General features: G+C 40.8%; 1 protein-coding gene across 20 annotated transcripts in view; it reads right to left on the minus strand.

The window, feature by feature from the left end:
• Positions 1–26,950, minus strand: part of LOC114644491 (NACHT, LRR and PYD domains-containing protein 3-like) — a 201,985-nt gene that overhangs the window by 142,709 nt on the left and 32,326 nt on the right. For 14 of the 20 annotated variants that reach the window (XM_051921774.1, XM_051921768.1, XM_051921767.1 and 11 more), the window contains one exon: positions 15,553–15,726. The exons of the other annotated variants lie outside the window; for them this stretch is intronic. In XM_051921774.1, coding sequence (XP_051777734.1) covers positions 15,553–15,726 — 174 coding nt within the window. The remainder of the gene's footprint in view (positions 1–15,552; positions 15,727–26,950) is intronic. 20 annotated transcript variants of the gene reach the window in all.

Consider the following 26,950-nt stretch of genomic DNA (forward strand, 5'->3'; position numbering starts at 1 on the left):
TGAGGACATGAGGAGAGACAGACAGACAGACAGACAGACAGACAGACAGAAGGACAAACTACACAAAGGTTCAATGGCCACTTGTATTCTGACTTTTCACTGAAGTGCAGTGTGAACACGAGACCACTGCCAGTCTTATAAAGTAAGGCGCTATATACCTGACAGGGTCTCCTGCCTTCACGCTGGACTGACTGGTGCCAAGTCATTCAGACTGACATGTGGACATCAACACTGGATAAGAACGTCACAGACATGAGACTGACGGTGACCTGCACTCATGTGACCAGATGGACTTGTTACAGGTGACCACGGGGTGACGATGACAAACTGGAATTCTTGTCTGTCATTTACCTCTCAGGACTGGCAGCTCTAGTGGTGACCAGCAGCAGGTATGTTTGTCCCCGTCTTTCTCTAAGTTTATTTATTTGTTGTGATTAATTTTTAATGATGGGTTTATTTTCTGAACAGGAATAAAGGAATATGTGTCACTGAAGTGTTATGGAGTCTCCTCTTTTATTTGTTTTTATTATTTTGGTGATACTTTTTCACTTTACTTGCTGTAACCCTGATGCATCTTCTGTTTCACCTGATGGTACCTGCCGAGTGCAGACACAGACCAGAGCTGCTTCCAGAACTTTCCACTTTGAAGAGACAGGATGAGTCTGATGAAGGTGACAAAAGGAGGACACTGAAATGGGACAGATGTGGAGGGGCTCATTTGAGGTAACAGGTAACCCAATACATTACACTTTGACTGTAATAATGGCGACTGTGCAGTCCTTACGTTATCAACTTGATGAATTCCAGACTAAAGCTTGTGTTCAGACAGAATACAGAGAAACCTGAATTATGGAGACATGGCTCTCTGAGTCCATCAGTGTTACGGCGCTCATCATTGAGATGTCATCATCACAGGTAAAGGGCCCGGTGGTGTCTGCCCGTCTGTATATAAATGGTGCTCTCAATCAGTAACAGTCAGAAAAGCAGTGAGCTCTGTGGACATTGAGCTGCTCAGCATGTCACTCAGACCACTCTACTCATCCAGAGAATTTCCACAGATACTTGTCACCGTTGTTTGTGTTCATCCTAAGGCTCACCCATCGATGTCAACAGAGATGATTATCACAGCTTTAGTCGACACGCTGAAAGTGAACACTCAGACCAAAGCGTCAGAAGCCTAACCTTTGTCACCAGGCCTTAAACAAAGGCACCAAAAGCACAAACACATTTTCTGATTTGCACTTTGTTTGTAATTCTGCAGCAGTCTTGTGAAATACTCCTCACTATTTCTTACATTTCACACTTTCTTTAGGAATTTAAAAGTCCACAAGACAGTGAAGCTCTGGAGTGAAGATTCAATCCAAAGTCTCCAAGGCTGCTTTCATTGTCCAGACTGTGATCTTTTGATGGACTCTTGCACTGATTTAGTTGAACTTTGTGATGTTATCAGCAGCTCTGTTTCTGTTTGTGAAGACGTGCTAATCTTAGCTAAAAGTGTGAAGATCTATCTGATCAACAAACCCTGGGTCATCAAATCTATAATGTCATTATTATATCAAAAGGTTCATCTTAATATGTGCTGATGACTCAGTGATCATTAGCCTACTGAGTGTGAATGAAACCAGTCCTGGTCCTGTGGGATATGACTTTGCGAACTGGTGCGATGAGTCTTTTCTACACCTTATTGTTAGAAAATCTAATGAACTAATAATCAAACTTAGAAGCAGCACCAGTCACCAACAAGAAACAATCACCAAAGAGCAGGAAGTGGAGATCATTGACAGTCATAAATATCTGAGGACAATCAAAGATTCAGCGCTGACTTTGAAGGGAAGCACAGAAGCCATCGGCACAAAGGGACAGCAGCAGCTCCACTGTTTAAGGAAGCTGAGTCTTTGTAATGTGAGTCCTTCCATGATAACACTCTTTTATAAATCTCGTATTGAGTCTGTTTGTATTTATACACTGCTAGCCTGGTTTGGAAATCTCAATGTCAAAAACAAATCAAAATAAACTAAATTGTAAAATGGAGGAGAAAAAACAACAAGGACTGAATAGTCCGATCTCACAGACCTCACATAATGCAGTGTCTCTTCTGACCAGTCAGTCATTTCTTCATTAAGGTGAGTGAAGTTTCTGATGTTTGTTTAACTCAAATCCCTGATTGCAGACTCACATTCAATCATTCATTCATTTTCCACACCTGCTTATTCAGATCTGAGTCTCAGGGCAGCAATGAGCGCCCATCACACACCATGTCAGCCTTTCCTTATGAGCTCCTCATTCTTATTTACATATTTTATTCTCTTAAAAAGCTTCATCTTAGCTATATTATCCAACATTAACACACCACACATATTTAAATATTACATGTCTCATGACCACATGATAGACAAAGCGTTATTGTAACAGGGACCCCTGTGTATACAGCGGGTGAGAGGCCTGTGGGAGTGCAGGAGTGAGTATTAGTGCAAATAGAAAGGGACATGGCCGCTGTGAATTGGACAAAGGAGAGCAGATCTGAGTAACATCAGTGCAATGTCCTCAAAGACGTGTGAGCAGACCCTCAGGGGGCACTTTATTAGACTCGCCAATGTGATACCCTCACCCTTTAGCTCTGTTCCAGCTAGAATTCTCTGAAGGCGTGGATTCAGCAGGATGTCTGAATGACTCCTTATGGATTTTGGGACAAGTCACTGTTTGTCAAGTAACAAGTAAGTCTTGAGTCTTGACATCCAAGTCTTGAGTGAAGTCTCAATTCAATACGGGTAAGTTACAAGTCCCAAACAAATCATAATGTGTTTGACACCAAATTTGATGCTATTTCTTAATTTTGCAGGAATTATAAATAGTTTTTAAACATTTGTTACATTTATAATTACATTTCTAAGCTATCAACTTCATGCTAAAACAAGAATGAATAAAATGAAGTGCAAATACACGTTATGAGAAAAAATTCTCAAAGTGCCACTGATTACTACAACACAAGCATTGCAAACAAATTAGCAGGCCTGTCTACTTCACATGAAATTAAATACATTTCTTGTCAAAAAATATGGATATAACATGACCACCAACACACTCAAACAGAAACATGGCCTGAAAAAAAAGAAAAAAGGAAGAAAACAATCTATAAGTGTGTTAACATAAACATATGTCTAATAAGTCTGACATACACAACACAAATCATATGAGTGTGAGATCAGAGATGTGTCCATCTATCTGTCCATCTGTTCTCTAAATCCGCTTATCCAGGGTAAGGCAACAAGGCAGTTAAAGTTTGTCACATCAGTCATTGGGTACAAAGCAGGATCAACACCTGGACAAGGCGCCAGTCCATCACAGGGTGAACACACAAACACTCACACACTCGTCAGCTTCAACAACGCCAAGTCACATAACCTGCAACTTCTTTGACTGTGGAAGTAAACCACACAGAGAACATGTGAGCTCCACACAGAGAGCACTCGGGACCTGAGCCATCATCTCCACGCTGCAAGGCACCAGCACTGGTACTGTGCCACCCGAGGACAAACAGAATAAGTGACAGGAACACAAAGGAAAATATAATAACTAATAAAACACAGTGGTATCATAACAAAATTATAAAGAGTAACAATTACATAAAATAACAAAAAACATAAAAGAGATATTAATTATTAAAGACAATGCATATACAGTAAATGTAAAGAAATGATAAACCAAGAAGAAAGAATACAATATAAACAATCATGAAATATTTTAAAATAATGAAGAAGAACACAGTTACATCACAACAAAAACAAAACATAAAGGAAAAAAAATAATAACAATACATGTAAACATAACATGTAAATATATATATATCCATCCATTATCCAACCCACTTTATCCTAACTACAGGGTCACAGGGGTCTGCTGGAGTCAATCCCACCCAACACAGGGCGCAAGGCAGGAAACAAACCCTGGGCAGAACACCAGCCCACCACAGAGCACGCACACAAACACACATACATACCAAGCACACAGTAGGGACAATTTAGGGTTGCCAATGTACCTAACCTGCATGTCTTTGGATTGTGGGAGGAAGCCGGAGTACCCGGAGGAAACTCATGCAGACACGGGGAGAACATGCAATATATATATAATAGTTTTATTTGAAGGAGAGATTTTGTTTGGAAGAATGGTCAAAAATACCTCCATCCAGAATCCAGACACTCATCAAAGGCTATAGGAGGACAGCGTCTAAAGACTGTTATATTTTCAAAAGGAGGCTCAACTAAGTATTGATGTCATATCTCTGTTGGGGTGCCAAATTTATGCACCTGTCTAATTTTGTTATGATGCATATTGCATATTTTCTGTTAATCTAATAAACAGAATGACACTGCTGAAATACTACTGTCTCCATAAGGCATGCCATATATTAAAAGAAAGTTACTACTTTGAAAGCTCAGCCAATGATAAAGAAAAATCCAAAGAATTAAGAGGGGTTCCCAAACTTTTTCATATGAAAAAGTGTGCCATGTGTGACTGGAGATTACCTTCCTGTCTCTGCTGAGGTAAGTGATACCACTCTGAGATGAGAGGGGTCACTCACACTGACTGTCTCTCTTTTTCCACCTGCAGTTCTGAGAAGCCACCAAATGAGGGCAACTGACTCAGTCACAGTGCTCAGAGCTGCCCTTGTCCTTTTGGTTGTGACTCTTTAAAACCTGCTGTTTCCCAAAGGATGGAGTTTGCTGTTGGACCCAAAAACTCGACGTTCAGTTCATACGCCATCATGATGAAACAAACTCAAATGAAATTTTTCTATTCAGAGGAAAAGTTGTGTTTTGCTTGACACCATAACGTCCAGTTTTGTTTTGTTTCGTCTTACTTCATAAAACTGGAACACCCAGTCGGTGCCCCAACATTATGAAGCAACTTGTACAAGTCTGTGCTCCATTCACCATGTATAGTAAGAAGACCAGTATTATACACCTCTAAGGTAGACACCATCTGCTCCTCAATGTCTGTTTCCAGCCCTCCATCGCTGGATGTTTCTATATCAAAGCCAATGGGCTGCCTCTCCTAGTTCTTTTGTACTACAGGTAAAGAAGTTGAGGGCATCCAGAGGATGAGGCCTTCAACGTGTTCTTTGGACCCTTTCCTACTCCTCTAGTAAAAGCTAATGTATCAGACATGAAAACCGCAATAATTAGACCTTATTTAAAACAATCCTCTTTGGATCCCGAAGTGATAGCAAACTATCGTCCAATTTCCAACCTTCCATTTTTGTCTAAGGTTTTGGAGAAGGTTGCTTAGGTCCAGCTTCAAGATCACCTCAAAAAATTCAATCAGTTTGAAAAATTTCAATTTGGTTTCCGATCTTCTCACAGAGACAACCCTGGTCAGAGTCACCAATGATCTCCTCATGGCTGCTGACCAGGGCTCTCCATCACTCCTTATCCTTATGGATCTCACAGCTGTATTTGATATGGTAGATTATAATGTTCTCCTTCATCATCTTCATTATATAATTGAACTTTCTGGTCCTGGAGAGGAGGGTCCGTCGGATAGTCGAGCCTCGGATTCAGGAGGAACAGTGTGGTTTTCGTCCTGGTCGCGGAACAGTGGACCAGCTCTATACCCTTAGCAGGGTCCTGGAGGGTGCATGGGAGTTTGCCCAACCAGTCTACGTGTGTTTTGTGGACTTAGAAAAGGCATTCGACCGTGTCCCTCGGGGAATCCTGTGGGGGGTACTCCGAGAGTATGGGGTACCGGCCCCCCTGATAAGGGCTGTTCAGTCCCTGTACGATCGGTGCCAGAGCTTGGTCCGCATTGCCGGCAGTAAGTCGAACCCGTTTCCAGTGAGAGTTGGACTCCGCCAGGGCTGCCCTTTGTCACCGATTCTGTTCATAAATTTTATGGACAGAATTTCTAGGCGCAGCCAGGGTGTTGAGGGGGTCCAGTTTGGTGGGCTCAGGATTGGGTCACTGCTTTTTGCAGATGATGTTGTCCTGTTTGCTTCATCAGGCCGTGATCTTCAGCTCTCTCTGGATCGGTTCGCAGCCGAGTGTGAAGCGGCTGGGATGAGAATCAGCACCTCCAAATCCGAGACCATGGTCCTCAGCCGGAAAAGGGTGGAGTGCCCTCTCAGGGTTGGTAGCGAGATCCTGCCCCAAGTGGAGGAGTTCAAGTATCTCGGGGTCTTGTTCACGAGTGAGGGAAGAATGGAGCGTGAGATCGACAGGCGGATCGGTGCGGCATCCGCAGTAATGTGGGCATTGCATCGGTCTGTCGTGGTGAAAAAGGAGCTGAGCCGCAAGGCGAAGCTCTCAATTTACCAGTCGATCTATGTTCCTACCCTCACCTATGGTCATGAGCTATGGGTAGTGACCGAAAGAACGAGATCGCGAATACAAGCGGCTGAAATGAGTTTCCTCCGCAGGGTGTCTGGGCTTTCCCTTAAAGATAGGGTGAGAAGCTCAGTCATCCGGGTGGGGCTCAGAGTAGAGCCGCTGCTCCTCCGCATCGAGAGGAGTCAGATGAGGTGGCTCGGGCATCTGATCAGGATGCCTCCTGGACGCCTCCCTGGTGAGGTGTTCCGGGCACGTCCAACCGGGAGGAGGCCCCGGGGAAGACCCAGGACACGCTGGAGGGACTATGTCTCTCGACTGGCCTGGGAACGCCTTGGGATTCTCCCGGAAGAGCTAGAAGAAGTGGCCGGGGAGAGGGAAGTCTGGGCATCTCTGCTCAAGCTGCTGCCCCCGCGACCCGACCTCGGATAAGCGGGAGACAATGGATGGATGGATGGATGGCATTCCTTTGGAGTGGTTCGAGTCGTATTTTACTGATAGGGCTGAGTATGTGGTCCTGGGGGATACTAAATTTCATAACCACACTGTTACCTGTGGAGTCCCACAAGGATCAGTCCTTGGGCCGACCCTTTTTAATATCTATATGCTACCCCTGGGTCACATCATCCGCAAGTATGGAGTTTCATTCCATTACTACGCAGATGATACGCAGCTCTATGCGAGACTGGATTCGACTTCTTTTACACCTCCATCAACTATTTCCTCCTCCTTGGATGAGATTGAGGCTTGGATGTCCAAGAACTTTCTTAAGCTGAACAGCACCAAACCTGAAGCTCTTTTAAGTGGTAACCCCATTAACTTTGTTCCTAAATTGTATTTCCTTTTCTGACCGTACCATTACTTTCTCCCCTTCTGTTACTAATTTGGGTGTCAAATTAGACTCCCATTTGTCATTTGATACACATGTCCATCACCTCTGTAAAATTGCATTCCTTCATCTCCGAAACACAGCCATACTCTGTCCCTACCTCTCCCTCTGTGATGCTGAAAAGCTGGTTCATGCCTTTGTTTCATCCAGGCTGGACTATTGCAATGCACTCCTCATCGGGATATCCAACAAGAGCCTTCAAAAGCTACAACAAATTCAAAATAGTGCTGCAAGAATCCAAATGAGGGTGCAGAAATATGAGCATATCTCACCAATCCTTCGGTCACTTCATTGGCTCCCTATCCACCTCTAATATCGAATACAAACTCTGTTTGCTCACTCACCACTATATCTATGGAAATGCTCCACAATACCTTAAGGAACTTCTTATATTACAATCCACTACAAGAAACCTTCGTCTTGCAATACCCACCGCCTTCGCCCCCCGATGACCAAACTTCATACAATGGGAGACCGAGTCTTTGCAGTGGCTGCTCCACGGCTCTGGAATGTCTTACCAGAGAACCTGAGAACACAGCAGATTGTGGGTTGTTTTAAAAAACAGCTAAAGACTTTTCTATTTAGGAAAGCTTATTAACAAAATTGCCTTTAATTATTGTTTTATCTTTGTTTTTATCTTGTTGTGTCTTTGTTTATTTTTTTTTATGTAGCACTTTGAGGTTTACTACAAATGTAAAGTGCCTTATAAATAAAATGAATTATTATTATTAAAAAATTGTCTGTTTGAATTCTATGTATTGTCCTTAATTATGTCCATTATATACAGTATACAGTATTTATCTATCACTTTATAGAATGCTTGATATAATTGTACTTTTTACTGATTTTTAGTTTTTTTATCATCATGGTAAAAGTGTTTTCTTTCCTTTTTGTTTATTAGTTTATTATTTCTTTACTAGCCGACCTGCGGCGTAGCATATGCCGCATAATTATTCATTGATGGGTGAACACTTCCTGAAAGAAAGTATATAATCAACGGAGCTGTGCCCACCCTCGCTCTCGAGGCATGCGCACTGCCTGCTCAGGTGCCCGCCCCCAACACCTCACCAAACACATCCTCAGTCGCTTTGGTCTCTGCTACAGTCCCCATGCACCTCTGAGCCATGTTGACTTTTCATTGTTCTTTTTGGTTCCGGCTGCTTTGCTTTGTTAAGAGGTCTCTCTCATTGCTGCCGTCTTTGTTTGTCCCCACAAGTTTCTGTTCTCCCTGTTGTTTCTGTGCCCCTTCTTTTTTTCTTTTGTTTCCTAACATGGCCACCGCTTCATATTATTTCATCGAAGCAGGCAGGCAGTGCGTATGCCTCGAGAGCGAGGGTGGGCGCGGCTCCGTCGTGCGTACCCCATGGTTGGGCTACTTGGCCGATTATATATATAGATATTTGTATGTATTTGTCTTTGATAATTAGTTTCTATTATATAAATATGGGCTAAAATTCTATGAAAATAATGAAGTTTAAGCTTTAGGGCTCAGATGGGACTTTGGTCCACATTGCTTAAAAAGTTTGGGTGACTACTCTATAAGAAGGGGCTTTTAAAACATTATAATAATAATTAAATAGTGGCATTCAATACAAAATATTTGTTAAAATTAAAAATTAACATCTTTGCTGATGGCGAAAGGTACCCCATAATAGGGCACCAAAAATATAGGGTCGTCACTGATTATTTATGCTTTTTTTGTTGTATTAATTTTATTTTATCTAATTACTACTGTTTACATTTTGATATGTTAGAAATATGTGTTATCATTTAATATTTTCACATATAGTTACTGTAATTCCCCTTGTGTTATGTTCAATCATTATCTCTATTGCCAAATTTCCCCCTGGGAACAAACAAAGTTATCTATCTATCTATCTATCTATCTATCTATCTATCTATCTATCTATCTATCTATCTATCTATCTATCTATCTATCTATCTATCTATCTATCTATCTATCTATCTATCTATCTATCTATCTATCTATCTATCTATCTATCTATCTATCTATCTACACAAAATGAATATGCACTTCAGCAGGAACAGAACCCAAAGCACACTACATTGGCAAGAGAGTTTGAGAAATAAAATAGAAAAGGGCTCAAAAGTGATTCACCAACAAGTTCATCAGAACCTCTCCAACTTCTTTTAGCTGTCATTTGTCAAATACAATGGAGAGTTCATTCATTGGATATTAAATGTGCTTTCTACAGGGCATCTCACTATATTTATATTTATATATATCCTGAGGTGAAAACTGGAAGAAAACTATGGAGGCTCAGAAAACGTGTGTGTGATCCCATAGATGTGCCACTTTACTGGTGGGCCTGTAATAAAATCAAGGAGATAATGCTGAAGATGGGTGGAAATGTGGCACAAGTGGATCCTGCAGTTTTTTTTTTTACTGGTTAGATGAAGATGGTACTGAGAATGGATTTTTTGCATGGCATGTTGATAATTTTATATGGGTGGGCACACATAAGTTTTCTATCTTAGTCATTCCATACCTCAGATCAACTTTCCAGGATTGTGATGAAGGATTGGAGCACTTCAGCTATGTGGGACTGGAAGTTGTAATTGTCAATGGAGCAATATGTATACAGCAAGAAAGTTTTATAAAGAATCTTCAACCCACTGCAATAGAATCTTCTAGAGCCCTAAAAAGGGTCGATCCCCTCAGTGCACCTAACTGGAACAACTTAAGTCAAAAATAGGGCAGACTCTCTGAATTGCCAACCAAAGCACATGTCTTGTTTGATGGCCACATTTTAGCAACCAGCACAGAACATGTTACTCTGCAAACAATACATGACGCCAATAAGGTTATTCTGCAAAAGTGGCCTTGAAGTTTCAAAACCTGGGAAGAGATGATTCATTGAGATTAGTGGTGTTTGGTAATACCTCACTTGGGAATCTTCCTGATGGTGACACACAAGGAAGATGCTTAATTATTTTGGCAGAAGATAGGGGACAATTCTCACCCCTTTTTTCTGAATGAATACACAGACCAACTATTGGTCCAGGCTTTGTTTTTGTCACACCTGTATTTCTGCAACTCACTACTAGCAGGAGCACAACATACAGTGGATGTAAAAAGTCTACACACCCCCTCCAAAATGAAAAAAAAATGAAACCACGAGAAATCCTGTCCGAGCTTATACCACATTCATTGTAAAACTGCAATCTATACAAAGAAGGTGAAAACAAACCAGAGACTGTTAAGTGAAAATTAGGAAAGAATGCTACAAAAACCTGGTTTCATAAGTGGGCAGACCCCCTAAACTAATACTTAGTTGAAGCCTCTTTTGATTTGATTACAGTGCTCAGTCTTTTTGGGTAAGAGTCTATCAGTTTGGCAACATCTGGGCTTGGCAATTTTTGCCCAATCCCCAAGATGACGAGGTCATTTTGTGTGCACAGCTCTCTTCAGGTCACCCCACAGATCTGGGCAGGCTTTGGCTGGGCCATTCCTGAACATCAATCCTCCTTTAATGAAGCCATTGTTTTGTTGATTTTTTTTTATTATTTAAAGCAAATAACATTCTGTACAAGCAAGTCAATTTTTATAAAACTAAGTTCAAATCAAATCAACCCTCAACTATGAGAAAGAGAGTTAGGCCAACGAACAGAGTAAAACTTTACTAATAGGAAAATAAATAAATAAATAAATAAATAAATAAATAAATGGAAGAGAATCTGCTTCCTCAATTTAAATGCTTATTCTAAAATGTTATTGCTTGGATTCTGCCAGGTTTTAAAAAGGCTTTGCACAGATCCTCTTAGTGAGAATTAGATTTTTTCCAATTTCAAATAGCATATATAACATCAGTTACCCACTGACTTAACAGAGGTGAGTTAGGATTCTGGCAGTTGAGCAAGATAAGTCTACATGCCAATAGTGTAGTAAAGGCAATTACAATTTGTTTGTCCTTCTCCACTGTGAGCCCACCAAACACAGCTGTTAGTGGATTAGGAGCGATTGGTTTTGATCTATGCTGTGAGTCGATGTTCTGTTGAAAGGTGAAATTCATCTTCATATTCAGCTTCCTAGCAGATGCTTGAAAGTTTTGTACCAAAATAGATGGATACTTCACGATTCCATCCATATTGAATAATGTCCCAGTTCCAGCTGAAGAAAAGCAACCCCAAAGCCTAATGCCACCTCCACCATGCTTCACTGTTGGTCTCATGGTGTTCTTTTGATGAGGGTGCTGTATTATTTATATGCCAAACATATCTTGTGTAACTCATCAGACCATAATACATTTTTCCACATGGTTGTGGGAGACTGCATATAGCATTTTGCAAAGTTTAGCTGGGTTTGGATGTTTTCCTTTGTGAGAAAAGGCTTTCATCCTGCTCCTCTACCCAACAACCCAGACATATGAAGAATATAACTGATTGTTGTCACATGTTGGGAACAACCAGGACTTGCCAGGAAATCCTGAAGCTCCTTTCATGTTGCTGTATGACTCTAGGTGGCCCCCCTGACCAGTTTTCTCCTTGTCTTCATATCAAAGTTGAAGGGATGTCCTGATCTCGGTATAATCACTGTTCAGCCATATTTTCTCCATCTGTTTATGACTGTCTTCAGTGCGCTCCATGGGATTGTTTAATGATTTTTAGATATTTTTTTGTACCTCTGTCCTAACTTATACCTTTCAATAATGAGATCCCATTCATGTTTTGAAAGGACTTTGTGGTCAATAGCTTTTAGACCAGCATTTCTCAACCTGTAAGTACTTGCAACCCGAGTTTTCATAACAGTTTAAATCGCGCCCCCCTAATGTTTTTTTGAAAGGAGCCCACTAATACCAATTTGTTCTTTTTTAATTAATGATATATCATAGATGCATATTTTATTATACCTACTTAATGTTTATCGACATTTATCTAACTCTATTTTCTAGTATCAGAATGTAGTTTAAGTTAATTTGTTTTGGTTTCAATAGATGTATTTTTCATATTTTCGATTCTTGTTTTCTTTCTTTCACATCTTCGTGCCCCCCTTTTTGTTACTTTGCACCCCCTAGGGTGGCCCGCCCCACAGTTTGAGAACCACTGTTTTAGACTATGCTGTAACCAAGAGGATATCAGAATACTCCAACAGGAACAGTCAAACTTTATCTGAGCTCAATCTGAGACATTTGAATTGATGTCAGGTGTGTACTAACTACTATTTGAGATGAGACTTATCGTGATGGGCTGATTTTGAATGCAGCCACATCCTTAATTATTAAAGGGTCTACACACGGATAGTACCAGCTTTTTGCAGAATTTTTTTTCTTTTATCACTAAGCAGTTTCTGATTTGTTTTCACCTTCTTTGTACAGACTGCAATTTTGCAATAAAGGTGGAGTAAGTTCTGTCAGGATTTATCTTGGATTCATTTTTTATCACATAAAACCTGCCTTTCTGGCATAGGTGTGTAGACTATTTATAGTCACTGTATGCTGTCAAGGTACTGCAGATGGTTAAAAATGGAGTTTCAATTTTGTATTCAACCAATCAAGACAAATCTATAGCAGCACACATAAAGTTCAAATCCTTGATACTTTCCAACAGAGTAGTCAACAGGTCAACATCTGAGTATATGGAGACGCTGGTAAGGTGCTGTGGTCCTTCTTGCCCACTTAAATCCGCCAGTGAACAGCGTCTGGTGATACCACCTCTGTGTCATACCAAATCTCAATTCAGAAGCTTTTCATGTAGAGCTCCTAGTTGGTGGAACAAGCTGCCCACCACCATCTGGACTGTTAACTCCCTCAATGTGTTTAAGAAATGATTGAAGACCCTCCTATTCTGTGAATATTTGCTAAACTGTAAAGAATGTTTTGTGCTCTGTGGATGTCAGTCATACTGTTAACTTATCATTTTTTGTTATGAAAGCTTTATGGCTCTTCATTGTGATGATCAATTTTTGCTATCTGTCCTGCTACAATTGCTTAAAAAATTCCACAGACAGATGTTACTCTCTTATGTTTACCTCCTTTGTAAGTCATTTTGAATAAAAATGTCTTCCAAGCAAATAAATGTAAATGTTAATGTCACACCTTCCACACAGAAGGACAGGGTGCCAAGAAATAATGTGCTACCAGACCAAGAGTGCAACATGGTAAGAAGATGTTATAAAAATATATACACATATTAACACACTGGCCTGGTGGCCTTCTGCTTCAATTGAAATGCTGAAGGATCAGTAAAACTGCAGTCATCTGGATGTGAGCTTTTTGAATTGTAGCTGCTGGCTGCACAGACATTGTCTTATATGATATTGATATTGTAATGGTGTCAGCTGGGATGATATTAGTGCCAAGTCAGCAGCAGGATAAGCTGTGCCAGTCGACGGAGATCTGATTTAAAAAGAGAGTCAGCCACAGTGGTATAATCTCCATCCTAGAGTGGGTAAAGGAAGCCGTCCATCTAAGGAGAGTGAGCTACCAAAAGGAGTAAAGAAATGAACAAATGTCCATTGGGCATGCACTGGCAAGCACTGCATAGAACTACAACATACAGACATGGAGTTGAATGTCAAGAACAAACTCCACAAAGACATGGCAAACATAACGACAAAGGAGATGTGAGTGCAAACTGAAAGATTTGGTGTGGAGAACTAGCTGGTCACTTTTTCACTCAGTAATGTGTGTTGGCCACTTGTGAGTTTTAAGGACATTGAAGTATGTTGACTCAAACCCATCCTATGACTCCTCTGTGGCCTCTATGATCCACATGCTCTTAACCAGCTTATGATGGCTTTGGTTGCCCTCAACTGGCACACACCCTTGAAACTGAGACGTCAATAGTCAGGTCTGAGAATGAGCTGAGCAATAAGGACACAAACGAGCAAAAGGAGATGCAAAGTGCTTAGTGGTGTCATTAAAACTCAAAACAAAGTGTTCAAAACTAAAATGCAGTGCTTCTTCACTAAATAAGTTAAATAAATAAATATTCCCCAATAAAAACAGTTTTCTTTAGTGGAGATAAAAAATCACTGTAAATACTCAATAAATAAACCACAGATAAAAATGAGGAAAAAATTTACATTGTTTCTCATTTAACCTCCGTTTTTTTTTTTTTTTATTTCTCTTTCCTGTTCAGTTTTGTTCTTAATTATCCTGGTCAGTTTCATTATAAACTCATAAGAGTGCAGGTGTCTAATTACACATCCCAGAATGGTAACGAGGACACTGGTTGAACCACACCTGTCTGCAGGTGTAAAGCGTGCTTCGCCAATTCACCATCAACACTCCAGGGCTAATATCAAAATGGCGCTATATACTGGGTTTTTAAGAAAGTCATATGACAGCCTACACTTATCATGTGGTGAGATTCTTGTTTTAATGTCCTACAAGAGACACAAGTGTGAGTCACAAACACAAGAGGGCGCCACTCCTCACACGGGAGTATCTCACTGACATGCCCACTGAGGTCACCTTCCCAGAATCCTCTCAGTGTCTCTGGACGTCTACTGCACATGATGTGTGTGTCCATCTGTTGGTCACTAAGCCCACTGACAGATATATGTTGATGTCCTGTGTAGACCTGGGGCTTATGAATGATGTTGGCCTGTTCAGTCCACTTGGCTATAATAGCGGTCACTCCTGTGTCTCCCACCTTACTGTCCACACTGCCTTCAGTCCTAATCCTCTCCTCCCTGTGACCTTCTCTTTCTTTGAATGGCTGGCTGGTCATTTCTACTGTTGCTGTCCACCTTTCCTCCTGTTCCTCTGTCTGCCCTCCTCTTTAATTCGTACTTTTCTTCATTCTGTTCATCTCCTTCTCTTGTCTCTAGTTATCTTTGCTCTTCTATTCTCCTTGTCCTTATCTGTCACTTCAGTCCAGCTCTAGCTGTCCACTCCTCTTTGTCTTCTGTCACTTTAGTCAGCTCTTCTCCTCACACTGACTGTGTTTCTCCTCCTTATTCTATTTTAGTGATTTTTAACAAACTTTAGTGAGGACATCAGAGAAGTGTAAGGAGGAAAGTGACAATGGAGGATAGGAACAAGTACGAGATTTAAATAAAGAATGGACAGTGTGAGCTTGTGGGACAAGAAATAAAACAACAGTCTGGACAGAGAGGATGAGGAGAGTGACAAGTGTGGTGGAGGGGCTCAGGGTCACAATGCTGTCTTTATGAATTGAATTATTAAAGGAAATCTGCAGTTGTGTCACCTCACGTCCATCTGTCTGTCCATAAGGGACACTGCAGTCTGTCCTGATTAAACACAGCGTTTGTGTTGTGGGAGTGGAAAAGTCAGAGTGATAATGTGACAAGAAATAAAATTCATGAGACACACACACACACACACACACACACACACACTCTTGTTGTTCACTTACTGCAGTTTCTCTAATTTGCAGTTTTCACTCCTCAGCCCCTCACACAGCTGATCCACTCCTGAATCCTCCATGTTGTTGCTGCTCATGTCCAGTTCAGTCAGTCGTGAGTGTGGAGAAGAAAGAGCTGAGGAGAGAGCTGAGCAACATCTGGAGGTGAGACCACAAACAGACAGGCTGTGGAGAAGAAGAGAGAAAATTGAGGACATGAGGAGAGACAATCAGACAGACAGACAGAAGGACAAACAACACAAAGGTTCAATGGCCACTTGTATTGTGACTTTGCACTGAAGTGCAGTATGAACACGAGACCACTGCCATTCTTATAAAGTAAGGCGCTATATACCTGACAGGGTCTCCTGACTTCATGCTGGACTGACTAGTGCCAAGTCATTCAGACTGACATGTGGACATCAACACTGGATAAGAACGTCACAGACATGAGACTGACAGTGACCTGCACTCATGCGATTAATTTTTAATGATGGGTTTATTTTCTGAACAGGAATAAAGGAATATCTGTGTCCCTGAATTGTTATGGAGTGTCTGCTTTTATTTGTTTGTATTATTTTGGTGATACTTTTTCCCTTTTTTTGCTGTCATCCCGATGCGTCTTCTATTCACCTGAGTGATTCAGTACAGCCAGGAGTTTCTACTGTGACAGTACCTGCCAAGTGCAGACGCAGACCAGAGCTGCTTCCAGAACTTTCCACTTTGAAGAGACAGGATGAGTCTGACGAAGGTGACAAGCGGAGGACACTGAAATGGGGCAGATGTGGAGGGGCTCGTTTGAGGTATCAGGTAACCCAACGCATTCCACTTCGAATGTAATAATGGTGACTCTGAAGTCCTTACTGTAATCAACTTGATGAATTACAAACTAAAGCTTGTGTTCAGCTGCGGTGTGCTGGCGTCCTGCCAGGGGTTTATTTCCTGCCTTGTGCCCTGTGTTGGCTGGGATTGGCTCCAGCAGACCCCCGTGACCCTGTAGTTAGGAAATAGCGGGTTGGATAATGGCTGGCTGGCTGGCTTGTTTTCAGACAGAATACAGAGAAGCCTGCATTATGGAGACATGGCTCTCTGAGTCCATCAGTGTTACGGACCTCATCACTGAGACGTCATCGTCACAGGTAAAGGGCCTGATGGCATCTGCCCGTACATATATAAAAGGTGGTCTCAATGAGTAACAGTTAGAAAAGCAGTGAGCTCTGCGGACACTGAGCTGCTCGGCGTGTCACTCAGACCACTCTACTCGTCCAAAGAATTTCCGCAAATATTTGTCACCGTTGTTTGTATTCATCCTAAGGCTCACCCATCGATGTCATCAGAGATGATTATCACAGCTTTAGTCGACACGCTGAAGTGAACACTCAGACCAAAGCATCAGAAGCCTAACCTTTGTCACCAGGCCTTAAACAAAGGCACCAAAAGCACAAACACATTTTCTGATTTGCACTTTATTTGTAATTCTGCACCACTCTTGTAAAGTACTCCACACTATTTCTTACATTCAACACTTTCTTTAGGAATTTAAAAGTCCACAAGAAGACAATGAAGCTCACAGGTGGCGCAGTGGTAGTTCTGCTGCTTTGCAGTAAGGAGACTGTGGAAGATTGTGGGTTTGCTTCCTGGTTCCTCCCTGTGTGGATAGCGCTTTGAGTACTGAGAAAAGCGCTATATAAATGTAATGAATTATTAATGAATTAAGATTCAATCCAAAGTCTCCAAGGCTAATTTCATTGTCCAGACTGAGATCTTTTGATGGACTCCTGCACTGATTTAGTTGAACTTTGTGATGTTATCGGCAGCTCTGTTTCTGTTTGTGAAGACGTGCTGATCTTAGCTAAAAGTGTGAAGATCTATCCGATCAGCAAACCATAGGTCATCAAGTCTATATTGTCATTATTATATCAAAAGAAAAAGTGTCTTTAGACAAGGAAAAACGAAATTAATCTACGCCATGTCGATCATATCAGAGAGGCTAAGAAACGCTTCACTAAAGCCCACGTGGTCATTACACCAGTATATGCGCAAGACACTCTCATTAAATGTTTTTACTATTCAGTGATTCCCAGATCTGTAGCTGATTTGTATTTTTGATTTCCAAAAAGCAATGTGAGTAAAAGCGTGTGCTGCATAACTAATCACAACTGTCTTCTGCAATTTTAGGAATGCCTCAGGATTTCTGCGTTAATGAGAAAAAAATGTTGAAAAGAAACTTTGCGAATTCATCCAGAGGTGAACATAAAGATCACTCAAGTACTGACAAGAAGGAGCAGCTGGATAAGCACATCTGGAGCCAAACTTTCTTTTCTGCCTCACTCTGCGCTGTATGAGCAATGTGGCCGCAGAGAGCTTAAACAACTTGACACATCCACATAAAAACAACAAGGGTGACCTCTCTTGAAGGCTTTTACTGGACATACCTAGTTGTAAACTGAAATATATACAAAAGAAACATACAGGTATATAGAGGTGTACAACCAAAGACAATAAAGAATGATTTACAAAGCAATAACTAGCAGACAGTATGCATTAAACAATAAAGCTTTAAAAAAACACTTACAAGGTGAATGATTTCCACTGTTGGATCAAGACAAAGAGAAGCGCGTAGACAGAAGTTCAAATTGCTGCGTACCACAACTAACCAGACCCAAGGGTTTATATACCTTAAAGATACGCTTTGGACGTGACCAAAACAAGAGATAAAGGGGTGCCTACGTGAGACACGTGGAGTTTATTGTATTCAAATGTTTATTAGACGACCTAAATGCTTTACGTGAGTTTCATAGACATTTATGACACCACTGTGAGTCTGGGACGTGACTGACTGGTGTGTTAATAAATGACAAGATGAAGGGGGAGCACAGCTCAACACTTTCTAAAAAGCATGAGAGTCTATAAGCAACATCCAACCCTTGTGAATGCATCTTATCTAAGGCTGCACTGGGGGTTAGGGGTCAGTAAATAAGAACTGCAGCACAACAGATTAAATTATTGAAAGTCTCAGCTTTTGTCGTTTCTATATTCTTAAACCATCTTCCAGTTCCACAATCCCCCACAGTCACTGTCACATTTAACGTTCCCTGCTCCTCACCTGTCTTGTTACCCAAAGCATCAACACTCAGTTTCATTCAAGGCTTTACTGTCCTTCCTTTCATAAACATAAAATAAGACACACATTCCCTCTACATACGTGTCCAATAATAATAGTAAACTGGCAGGAACGAGAAAAAGCACAAGATGGGAATATTCATGACAACAGCCTCGGCATCAGGGTGAGGATGTGCCTTGTCACCCATTACGTGAGCTCGTCTGCCACCCGTCAGTTGCACTGGCACACGTTACACTCGGGGGGCAAATGCAATGGAGAATACCGACAGTGTACACCTTCAGAAGGTGTACACAGGGTCACGGGGGTCTGCTGGAGCCAATCCCAGCCAACACAGGGCACAAGGCAGGAAACAATCCTGGGCAGGGTGCCAACCCACCGCAGGACACACACAAACACACCCACGGGCCAATTTAGAATCGCCAATCCACCTAACCTGCATGTCTTTGGACTGTGGGAGGAAACCAGAGCGCCCGGAGGAAACCCACGCAGACACGGGGAGAACATGCAAACTCCACACAGTGAGGACCCGGGAAGCGAACCCAGGTCCCCAGATCACCCAACTGCGAGGCAGCAGCGCTACCCACTGCGCCACCGTGCCGCCCAATAGAAAACATTTTTCTAATAACATATTAAAGACGCACCGTTTAGTTTTTCAGCGAGATTCGGAATCCTCTTTCAGTATTAACGGCAAGCTGTGTAATGGACCGGTCTGAACGCTTATTTATATATATCGAAAAGAGTAGTATTTTTTAAAGCAGACTTTATAATAGGGAGAGTGATCTCTTTCAGCAAATGTGTGCCATTTGACTCGTTTTAAGACCACTTTACGTTTACAACAGGAAGATATGAACTTATTTTAAAGACCTGTATGTGTGAACCTATTTCTTGGGTCAGCTGCCCAATTACGCGTATCAGCAAAAGAAAAGCTAATCTTACATAGAGTATTTCACATAATGTTTGAGCAGGGCACACAACTGCATGCTGCTGAAGTGGGAGTCGCCCCTTATAACCTCCCAGGCCAGAAGAGAAAACGAGTCTCCACCTGTTTTTAAAGGAGCTGAAAGAATGATCTCAGTTTTCATGGAGTGGCGAAGATTGATTAAACCGCCGTGTTCTACCACCAGAATGGCCGAGTGGTTAAGGCGTTGGACTTCAGATCCAATGGGCAAATTTCCACTTCTGGTAGCTTGTGTTTCAAGTGTGCCCTTTTACTCTGTGTCTGGGTACAGCTCTCACTTTTAGAAACTTAAGCAAATTGCTTCCGCAATGTGGATCCTTAGCTCAGCTGAAAATACATACATAAATGTACTTGATTATATAAAATGTGGTGTATTTGATGAAAAGGGCTTGTTTTAGATAAATAGATTTTTATGTGTATCAAATGTGATTTAAAAGGGAATTGCTGTATACTATTTACCTCTGTGTGATTTTCAAAAGGCTTATATCGAACTAGTTATCTTGTGCTTTACATGCAATACCTAAAATCCTTTACCTTCATAAGTTAAAAACCACAAAATGAGCGTCTGTTTTCACTGCAGAGCCTGTCCGGTGCTGTGCATGCGCAGGGCCTGTCAGCTTCAATCAGCAGGAACGTGATTGCTCTCTCTCTACAAACTGAGACATGAACACACAGGGCCTGTCAGCGTGCCTTTCTATGAGATGAGGGAAGTGTTTCACTGCAGGACCTGTCAGCGTTCCTTTGTGCGAGATGGCTTTCTGTGAGATGGTAGAGGCTATTTCGCTTGAACTGTGGCTTACAGAGAGCAATTAAAAGCAATTTAGATTGATCAGGCTTTCCTTTTTTTACAAATTATAAAGCAAAGGTTAGATAGATATTTTAATCTTATGATAATATTAAAATAACAGATAGATGCAGGGACATGCTCCAGCACCGTTCAGAGGATATGCAGGAGCGGCTATAAGGGAGACCTGGACTGCTGGGTATGAGCAGGAACATCTCTGGACATGTCGATCAGGCCTTGGGTTCATGGTAAGGTCGTTCTTTTGATATTAAGGGCCTCAGGAGAAGGGGCAGGGAGGGGTGCCAGCCAACAAACAGGTGCTGACAAACCGGGGGGCAATGCAGAGGCAGCATCCACCAAACAGCTCTTGACACAAACCCTGAACCAATCAGGCAGTTGGGGTGGGATTAAAGTGGGGTCTGGGAAGGTTAGGGAGGGGACAGGTTGGAATTCACCAATCACAGGACAGGGGCTGGGCACATAATTTAAATCTACTAATCAGAGGACAGGGGCGGGGCCATCAAGTCATCAATCATTTTTGATTGACATTTTGACAGAAGCACCCTGCCTTCATACTACTCCTAACTAAGGGCCTGCATGTGGAGAAAACAGCATAAAGGACTTGGACAGCAGCCAAACACCTCAAAGCCAACGGACAGATGGGTGGTAACGTCATCCATCCTGAGAATCCTTCCAGCGCAGCGACAAAAAATGGCAGACTGTATACATCAAGATCCCACCTTGGTAATTGTCTTGCCATTTGGCTTCCTTCGTCTGTAATGGTGCGTAAATCGTCATTAAAGAAAGTTAGAGAGATATCGCCTTTAAATATTATATCTATATAATTTTGGGTTACTTAAAACTCTGCAATTACAAACGAACTTATTCCAACTAGGGAGCTAGCGACCCCTAGAGGAAATAGATGGGTGTGAGGTAGCAGAGGAGACCAACAGTTTCATGAATATCCTGCTTGTCAAATTAGCCATTGAACTGGTCCAGCTGGTTGGTCATGCTGGGTTTAAATCAGCAGCTGGATATATCGTTCTTGTACTTGTGTTGGTCACTTGTCCACAATGAGAAGCAACCATTTTCACAGACTTGGACCTCAAGCTTGTCTCAGCTCTTCCTTTTGTCCAGGTTGTACTCACCCTTATTCTATTCCCCTCAATTCTTTCTCTTGGACCAGTCACCTGAGATCTGACTTGAACCTTGGATTTGTCCTTGTTGGATTTCACAATTGTCTTTGTGCTAAGGTCCACTTGTCCACAAACATTAATGCCTAATCAGATTCTGTCACTGAACAGCAGACTGCTAGAAATTGAACTAAAACTGATGTAAGAACAACATTTAAGTGGCATGGATTGAACTTTCATCACTGGGATGTCAAGAGTGGCACCTCAGCCACTGGGCCACAGAACTGGGAATCAGGATTGGCCAAAATGACAGAGGAGGCGGGACATGAGCTGTCAGTCAGCCTGAGAAGGTGTGAAGAGAAGGCGGCCATCTCAGTGAATTTGATTTATCAGGCCTTTGATCAAATGGGACGCTTTGGTGTCTTTAGATGACCTAAAAATGTCGACTGACTGAAGTGTTTGATTATTGTGTTGTTAAACATTTGGTCAAAGTGTGAAGGCTAAGGAGGGCTGAAGTGACACACAGACACTCAAACGTGTGACATGAACAGGACAGTGGCACAGTGATTAGACACACATCAGGGACCAGGGAGCAAATCTAAACACATGACTGAGTTCTCGCCTCTTGGTGCTGTGGAATAATAAAAATTTGAATCAATATATTAAATAATAGTTGAACAAAGAATCTTGGGCTGAGGACCTTCTTGACCTAGTTAAAAGGAAAGAGGAAGAAGATCCTGTGACTATATCTAAGTGCAACAGAACAATTTGTACTTAGATAAACAAGTCTAAATCGCCTGACGATTAATATCTGTGTGCATTTGGGTGGATGAAAAATATGTTATACAAACCAGCTGATGCTAAGAAAATGTATATAAGAGTATAAGAGTTCTTTGTGTTAACCATATGAATGTATTAAGAGTGTTAAGGTATGTGATGTGGGGAAGTTAAAGGTTATTAAGTGAGTCAGCCCTTAGGAAGATGCACTCTGTCTTAGTTAAAAACAAGAAGTTACCCCACCAGTAAGGGAGGGCTGTTTGTGAAATTGCAACTATAAAATAAGCTTTGCGGTAAGTGTGTACGTGACAAAAATGATATAAAAGCCCACTGAAAAAAGAGGAAGCGAGGCTGTGATTAGAAACTGTCAGTGACGCTAGCTGACAGGGGCTGTAAATGGTCTCTCTTCTCACCAAGAATAAAGAAATTGCTTTTTACTCTACATCTGCTGTCTGCCTGCTGTTTGCCTCGAACCTTCGTCCACAGTGCTGATTCTTTTTTTCACTATTTTACCCTTTTTTTTTAAGTCAAGTAGTCAAGGATGTGGTGACATTCAACTTCTACAGTAAAATGTACACAAATGAGAGTGACATACACAATCAAATCTCATTGGACAAAATCTGAATTCTTTCATATTGAGATAGTCAGATATTTTGTTTTCCTCTGTTGCCATCTTGGAATCCTTGTGAATCCCTATTTTGTATATCTGTTTGTGAGGAGTTGCTACAGAGTGACAATCGAGGTCAAGGAGCAGATAATTCAGTCCTTTAGACCTCTGCACTGACGGAATTTGCAGATATGAATTAAACAATAAGTTTGTGTGTTTAAAAGTTTGGATTTACAACTGGTGTTTTTGTTTTTCGACTAAGAGTTCAGATTATGCTTTCTGTTCACTTTCAGTTTTGTGTTTTTGGTGTGTGTGTGTGTGTTTTTTTCTTCTTCTTTCATGATCTGATCTCTTTTCCTGGCTCTTGATTCCCATCTTTCTCTCAGTCATTATTCTTTCTGTTTTCATCACAGACACAATATACACTCGGACTATTTAAAATAAATGAACCAGTGAGAGAAGATGGGTTTTCAAAGATAACAAGGACCTCAGTGGAGAAGGTAAAGATTTAAAGACACAAATGACAGAAGTCACAACGACTTTGTAAAAAACTGTAATTGATCTTTCTACTTTTAGCACTCCAATAAATCAAAAAGCTGCTGATTTGCTTTGCTGGAAATCCTAAAAAATTAACTGTGAGTATGAAGGTGTTTGATCCCACAAACCATACTGATATCATTTACTGTCTGTCACAGCTCAATGACAAGCCATACTGTCGATGATTTGGTTTGTAAATTTAGAAACATTTTGGATTTGTCTGTGAGATCAGAGGTGGTAGTTGGTTGATTGTTGGAATTCAGACAAGCCATTAAATCAGTTGTTGAATATAAAGTTAAATTTAACATGTGAGACAAAGAAGTTGACAGGGCGAATCTGCACTATTTTTATTTTAAAAGGCTGTAACTTAATAAATCAAAGACAAGCTCAGTAGTCACGAGATGTGAGAAACGTTAGTTGAATTAATCAATTTTGGGCAATGCATAGGAACATTTTGAATGGAAAGAAAATTAGAAAGAAAACATGAACAGAAGGCATTTTCAGGTTCTTTAGCAGACAAAAAACAAATCCAGTTGAAGCAATGAAATTAACAATAAAAATGGCAAACTTCAGAAAATACAGTTTCTATTGTGGTTTCTGAGGTAGTTGAATATCAAGTTTAAACTAAACTAAAGCTAAAGTGCCCCCTGATGTGAGAGTTTGTGTGATGGGTCCTCGTAGTCAAACCCCCCTTTAATGGCATCTTTTTGCACCTCAGATAAAGACATCATGGCGTTAAGTGATTCAGGAGCAGCACAGAATTTTATGAACTCCTCTTTAGTAAAACAAATGTAAATAAACAATGTTCATTTACAGTTTAAACCTCAAATGTTGTCTGTGGACGGTGAGCCCTCTTGGAAACCATCAAAGTCCACTTAAGCTACAGAAAAACATTGAATTTGAAACATGAAACTTCTATATGATGCTATCATCTGTTTCACGCTTTCTGTGAGGTTTTTCATGGCTACAAAAGGATAATACCTTTATTTTAATTGGAAACATAAGGACCTAATGTTTTCTGTGGTGGTCCTTGTTGATCTCCTTTCTCATCTCAGCATTTCTGTGATACACTCAGCCTTTAGACTTCATGCTATTCTGAATTTCAAGATGTCTTTAATAAGCACAAATGTCTGGAATTACCAGCACATCACCAGTACAACCGGTCAAATGAATTATTAGGAGGAGGCACCATTACCTAAAGGGAAGGTTTTATGCTTAATCAAAACCTGAGATTGAAGACCATCTGCAATATTAAAGAAAATAGTATTTACAACCTCATTAAACCTCACAAGAGGTTTTCCGCTTGTTCTACTAAATTTACTAAACTTAATTAAAGATGTGCTTATAACTTACTTCACATCAAGGAGGAAGATTTAAGGAAGTCCATTCTACCAGTGGGCTCAATGAAAACAGGATAATGTCCTTTGGGTGAGCCAACAACTCAGCGGCATTTCAGTCATCCGTGAAGGACATTTTTAGGGTTAGGTTAGGAAATTATGTGTTGGTCTATGCAGATCATATTTTGATATTCTTGGAATACATGGAATTACACATCAAAAATGTGAAGGATGTTCTCTCCAGCGGCCTCATGTATTCACACATGTAGTCATACTAAAACATGGCATATGGACAAAAGTGGAAATGTGTGTATGCAGAAAAAATTCAAATGCACAAAACCTTGCATAAGCCAATTTCCATGCACTTCAGCTCCATAAATCTTGTTCAGCATGAAAAGTAATGCACGCCATCCCACCCTGACTCCTCCCAGAATTTTGCATATTTTAATAAGCATTTCAATATAAATATCATATTCCATTCAGTGTTTGGTTAAAAGACAAAGGCAAAACCATGTGAAAATTCCACAAATGTGGAGGCAACAACAACAGAAGGAAGATGATTGAGTGACATAGAGTGTCGGAGAAACTCGAAAGTTCAAGTTCACAAAGATGCACAGTGCCCGAAATAAAAAAAAGGGTCAGATATCAAAGTTACTGGGAAAAGGCGAGTTGTAGCCCACCGTCTGAGTGTCATACGGAAGCGTATTAGGGTACAGAGAAAGAAGAAAAAAAAGAGACACAATGGGGAAAAAAAGGTTGAAATGTCCACTTTAATCTCATAGTTTATTTTGTCATAAAAGTAAACTTTACCTTAAAATCATTACTTTAATTTACTAGATACTACAGTGTCTCAGATCCTATTGTTACTAAAGTAGCATGATAAATGCTTTATATTATATGTGGTGTTCTCTGTGTGTGAATCACTAAGTGTTTCTTAAATGGGCTTTCTTCTGCATTGACAGGACACAGAATCCATTACATTCATGATATTACAGCTCTCTGAACTATTTAAATACTAAGATGTATTTCATGAAGAAATGCAGTGGATCAGTGGTAGCAATGAGCTGGCGCCCTGTCCAGGGATTGTTCCTGCCTCCCGCAAGATGATTGCTGTGCCGTGCATGACCCTGAATGGAAACAAATATTGCTGCAGTATTGTCTCTTTCAAACATACAAAGCCCTAATTTCACTCACTCTTTTCCTTCTCCACGAAACCAATCTCCACACAGTAAGTACCTGTAATAAATGTAAACTAGCTGTAAGCTTAAAATAGTGATTCTTCAAAACTTTTAAGGAACATTGAACTATCTTGGTAATGTCTAATTATTTCATCTATCTATCCGTCCAGGGTCACACCAGTCCAAGGAAGCATACAGCATGAGGCAGGAACAATCCCTGAATTGTGACACCATGCCCCCACCCATTTGATTATTAACAGTATATATTATTTCAATGAAGTTAACAATTTATCTGTAAAATGTACTATATATGCTTTAATGCATTTCATCTTAAAGATGATACCAAGAATACATCCTAGGATTCTAACAGCACACAGTTCAAAGAGGATAGCTCTTGGAAATCTAAATCAACTTAAAAGCGAATTGTCAGCATCTGTAAATACTGGCTCTCTTCTATTGAATTGAATTAAATTCCTTTATTGTTTTAGTATGATACAATGAGATTCAATGTGCAAATCCTCATTCCCATAAATGATAAAATAACAATAGTAATAATACGATAAAAAAAATGAAAAAACACAATATGAAAGCATAAGTACAATATACATGTACATATAGTGCAGACAGTGCAAATGGTTCACAAAGTGGTTCAGGTTGCGTAATATTACAGTTATATTGAAAGTTTACAGTGAGGTAATTGTACTTATAAGTACAAACAGTTCTACTGGGAGAACTTGACATTCTGATTGAGTGCATTTAAAGCTCTGGGGATGAAACGGTTTCTGAGCCTCAAGGTCTATGCAGGAAAGGCTCTGAACTGTTTGCCCGAATGGAGAAGGGCAAATAGACTGTGTGCATGGCTGAGTGGAATCCATACAGTTGCTGGTTGTTTTTCTGATGCAGCGTGTGCTATAGATGTCCACTAGGGCTGGAACCTGTATCCCGATAATCTTCTGCGCGCTCGACACAACCCGC

The sequence above is a fragment of the Erpetoichthys calabaricus genome (genome assembly GCF_900747795.2).
Source record: "Erpetoichthys calabaricus chromosome 1 unlocalized genomic scaffold, fErpCal1.3 SUPER_1_unloc_24, whole genome shotgun sequence".
In the NCBI taxonomy this organism is placed as follows: domain Eukaryota; kingdom Metazoa; phylum Chordata; class Cladistia; order Polypteriformes; family Polypteridae; genus Erpetoichthys; species Erpetoichthys calabaricus.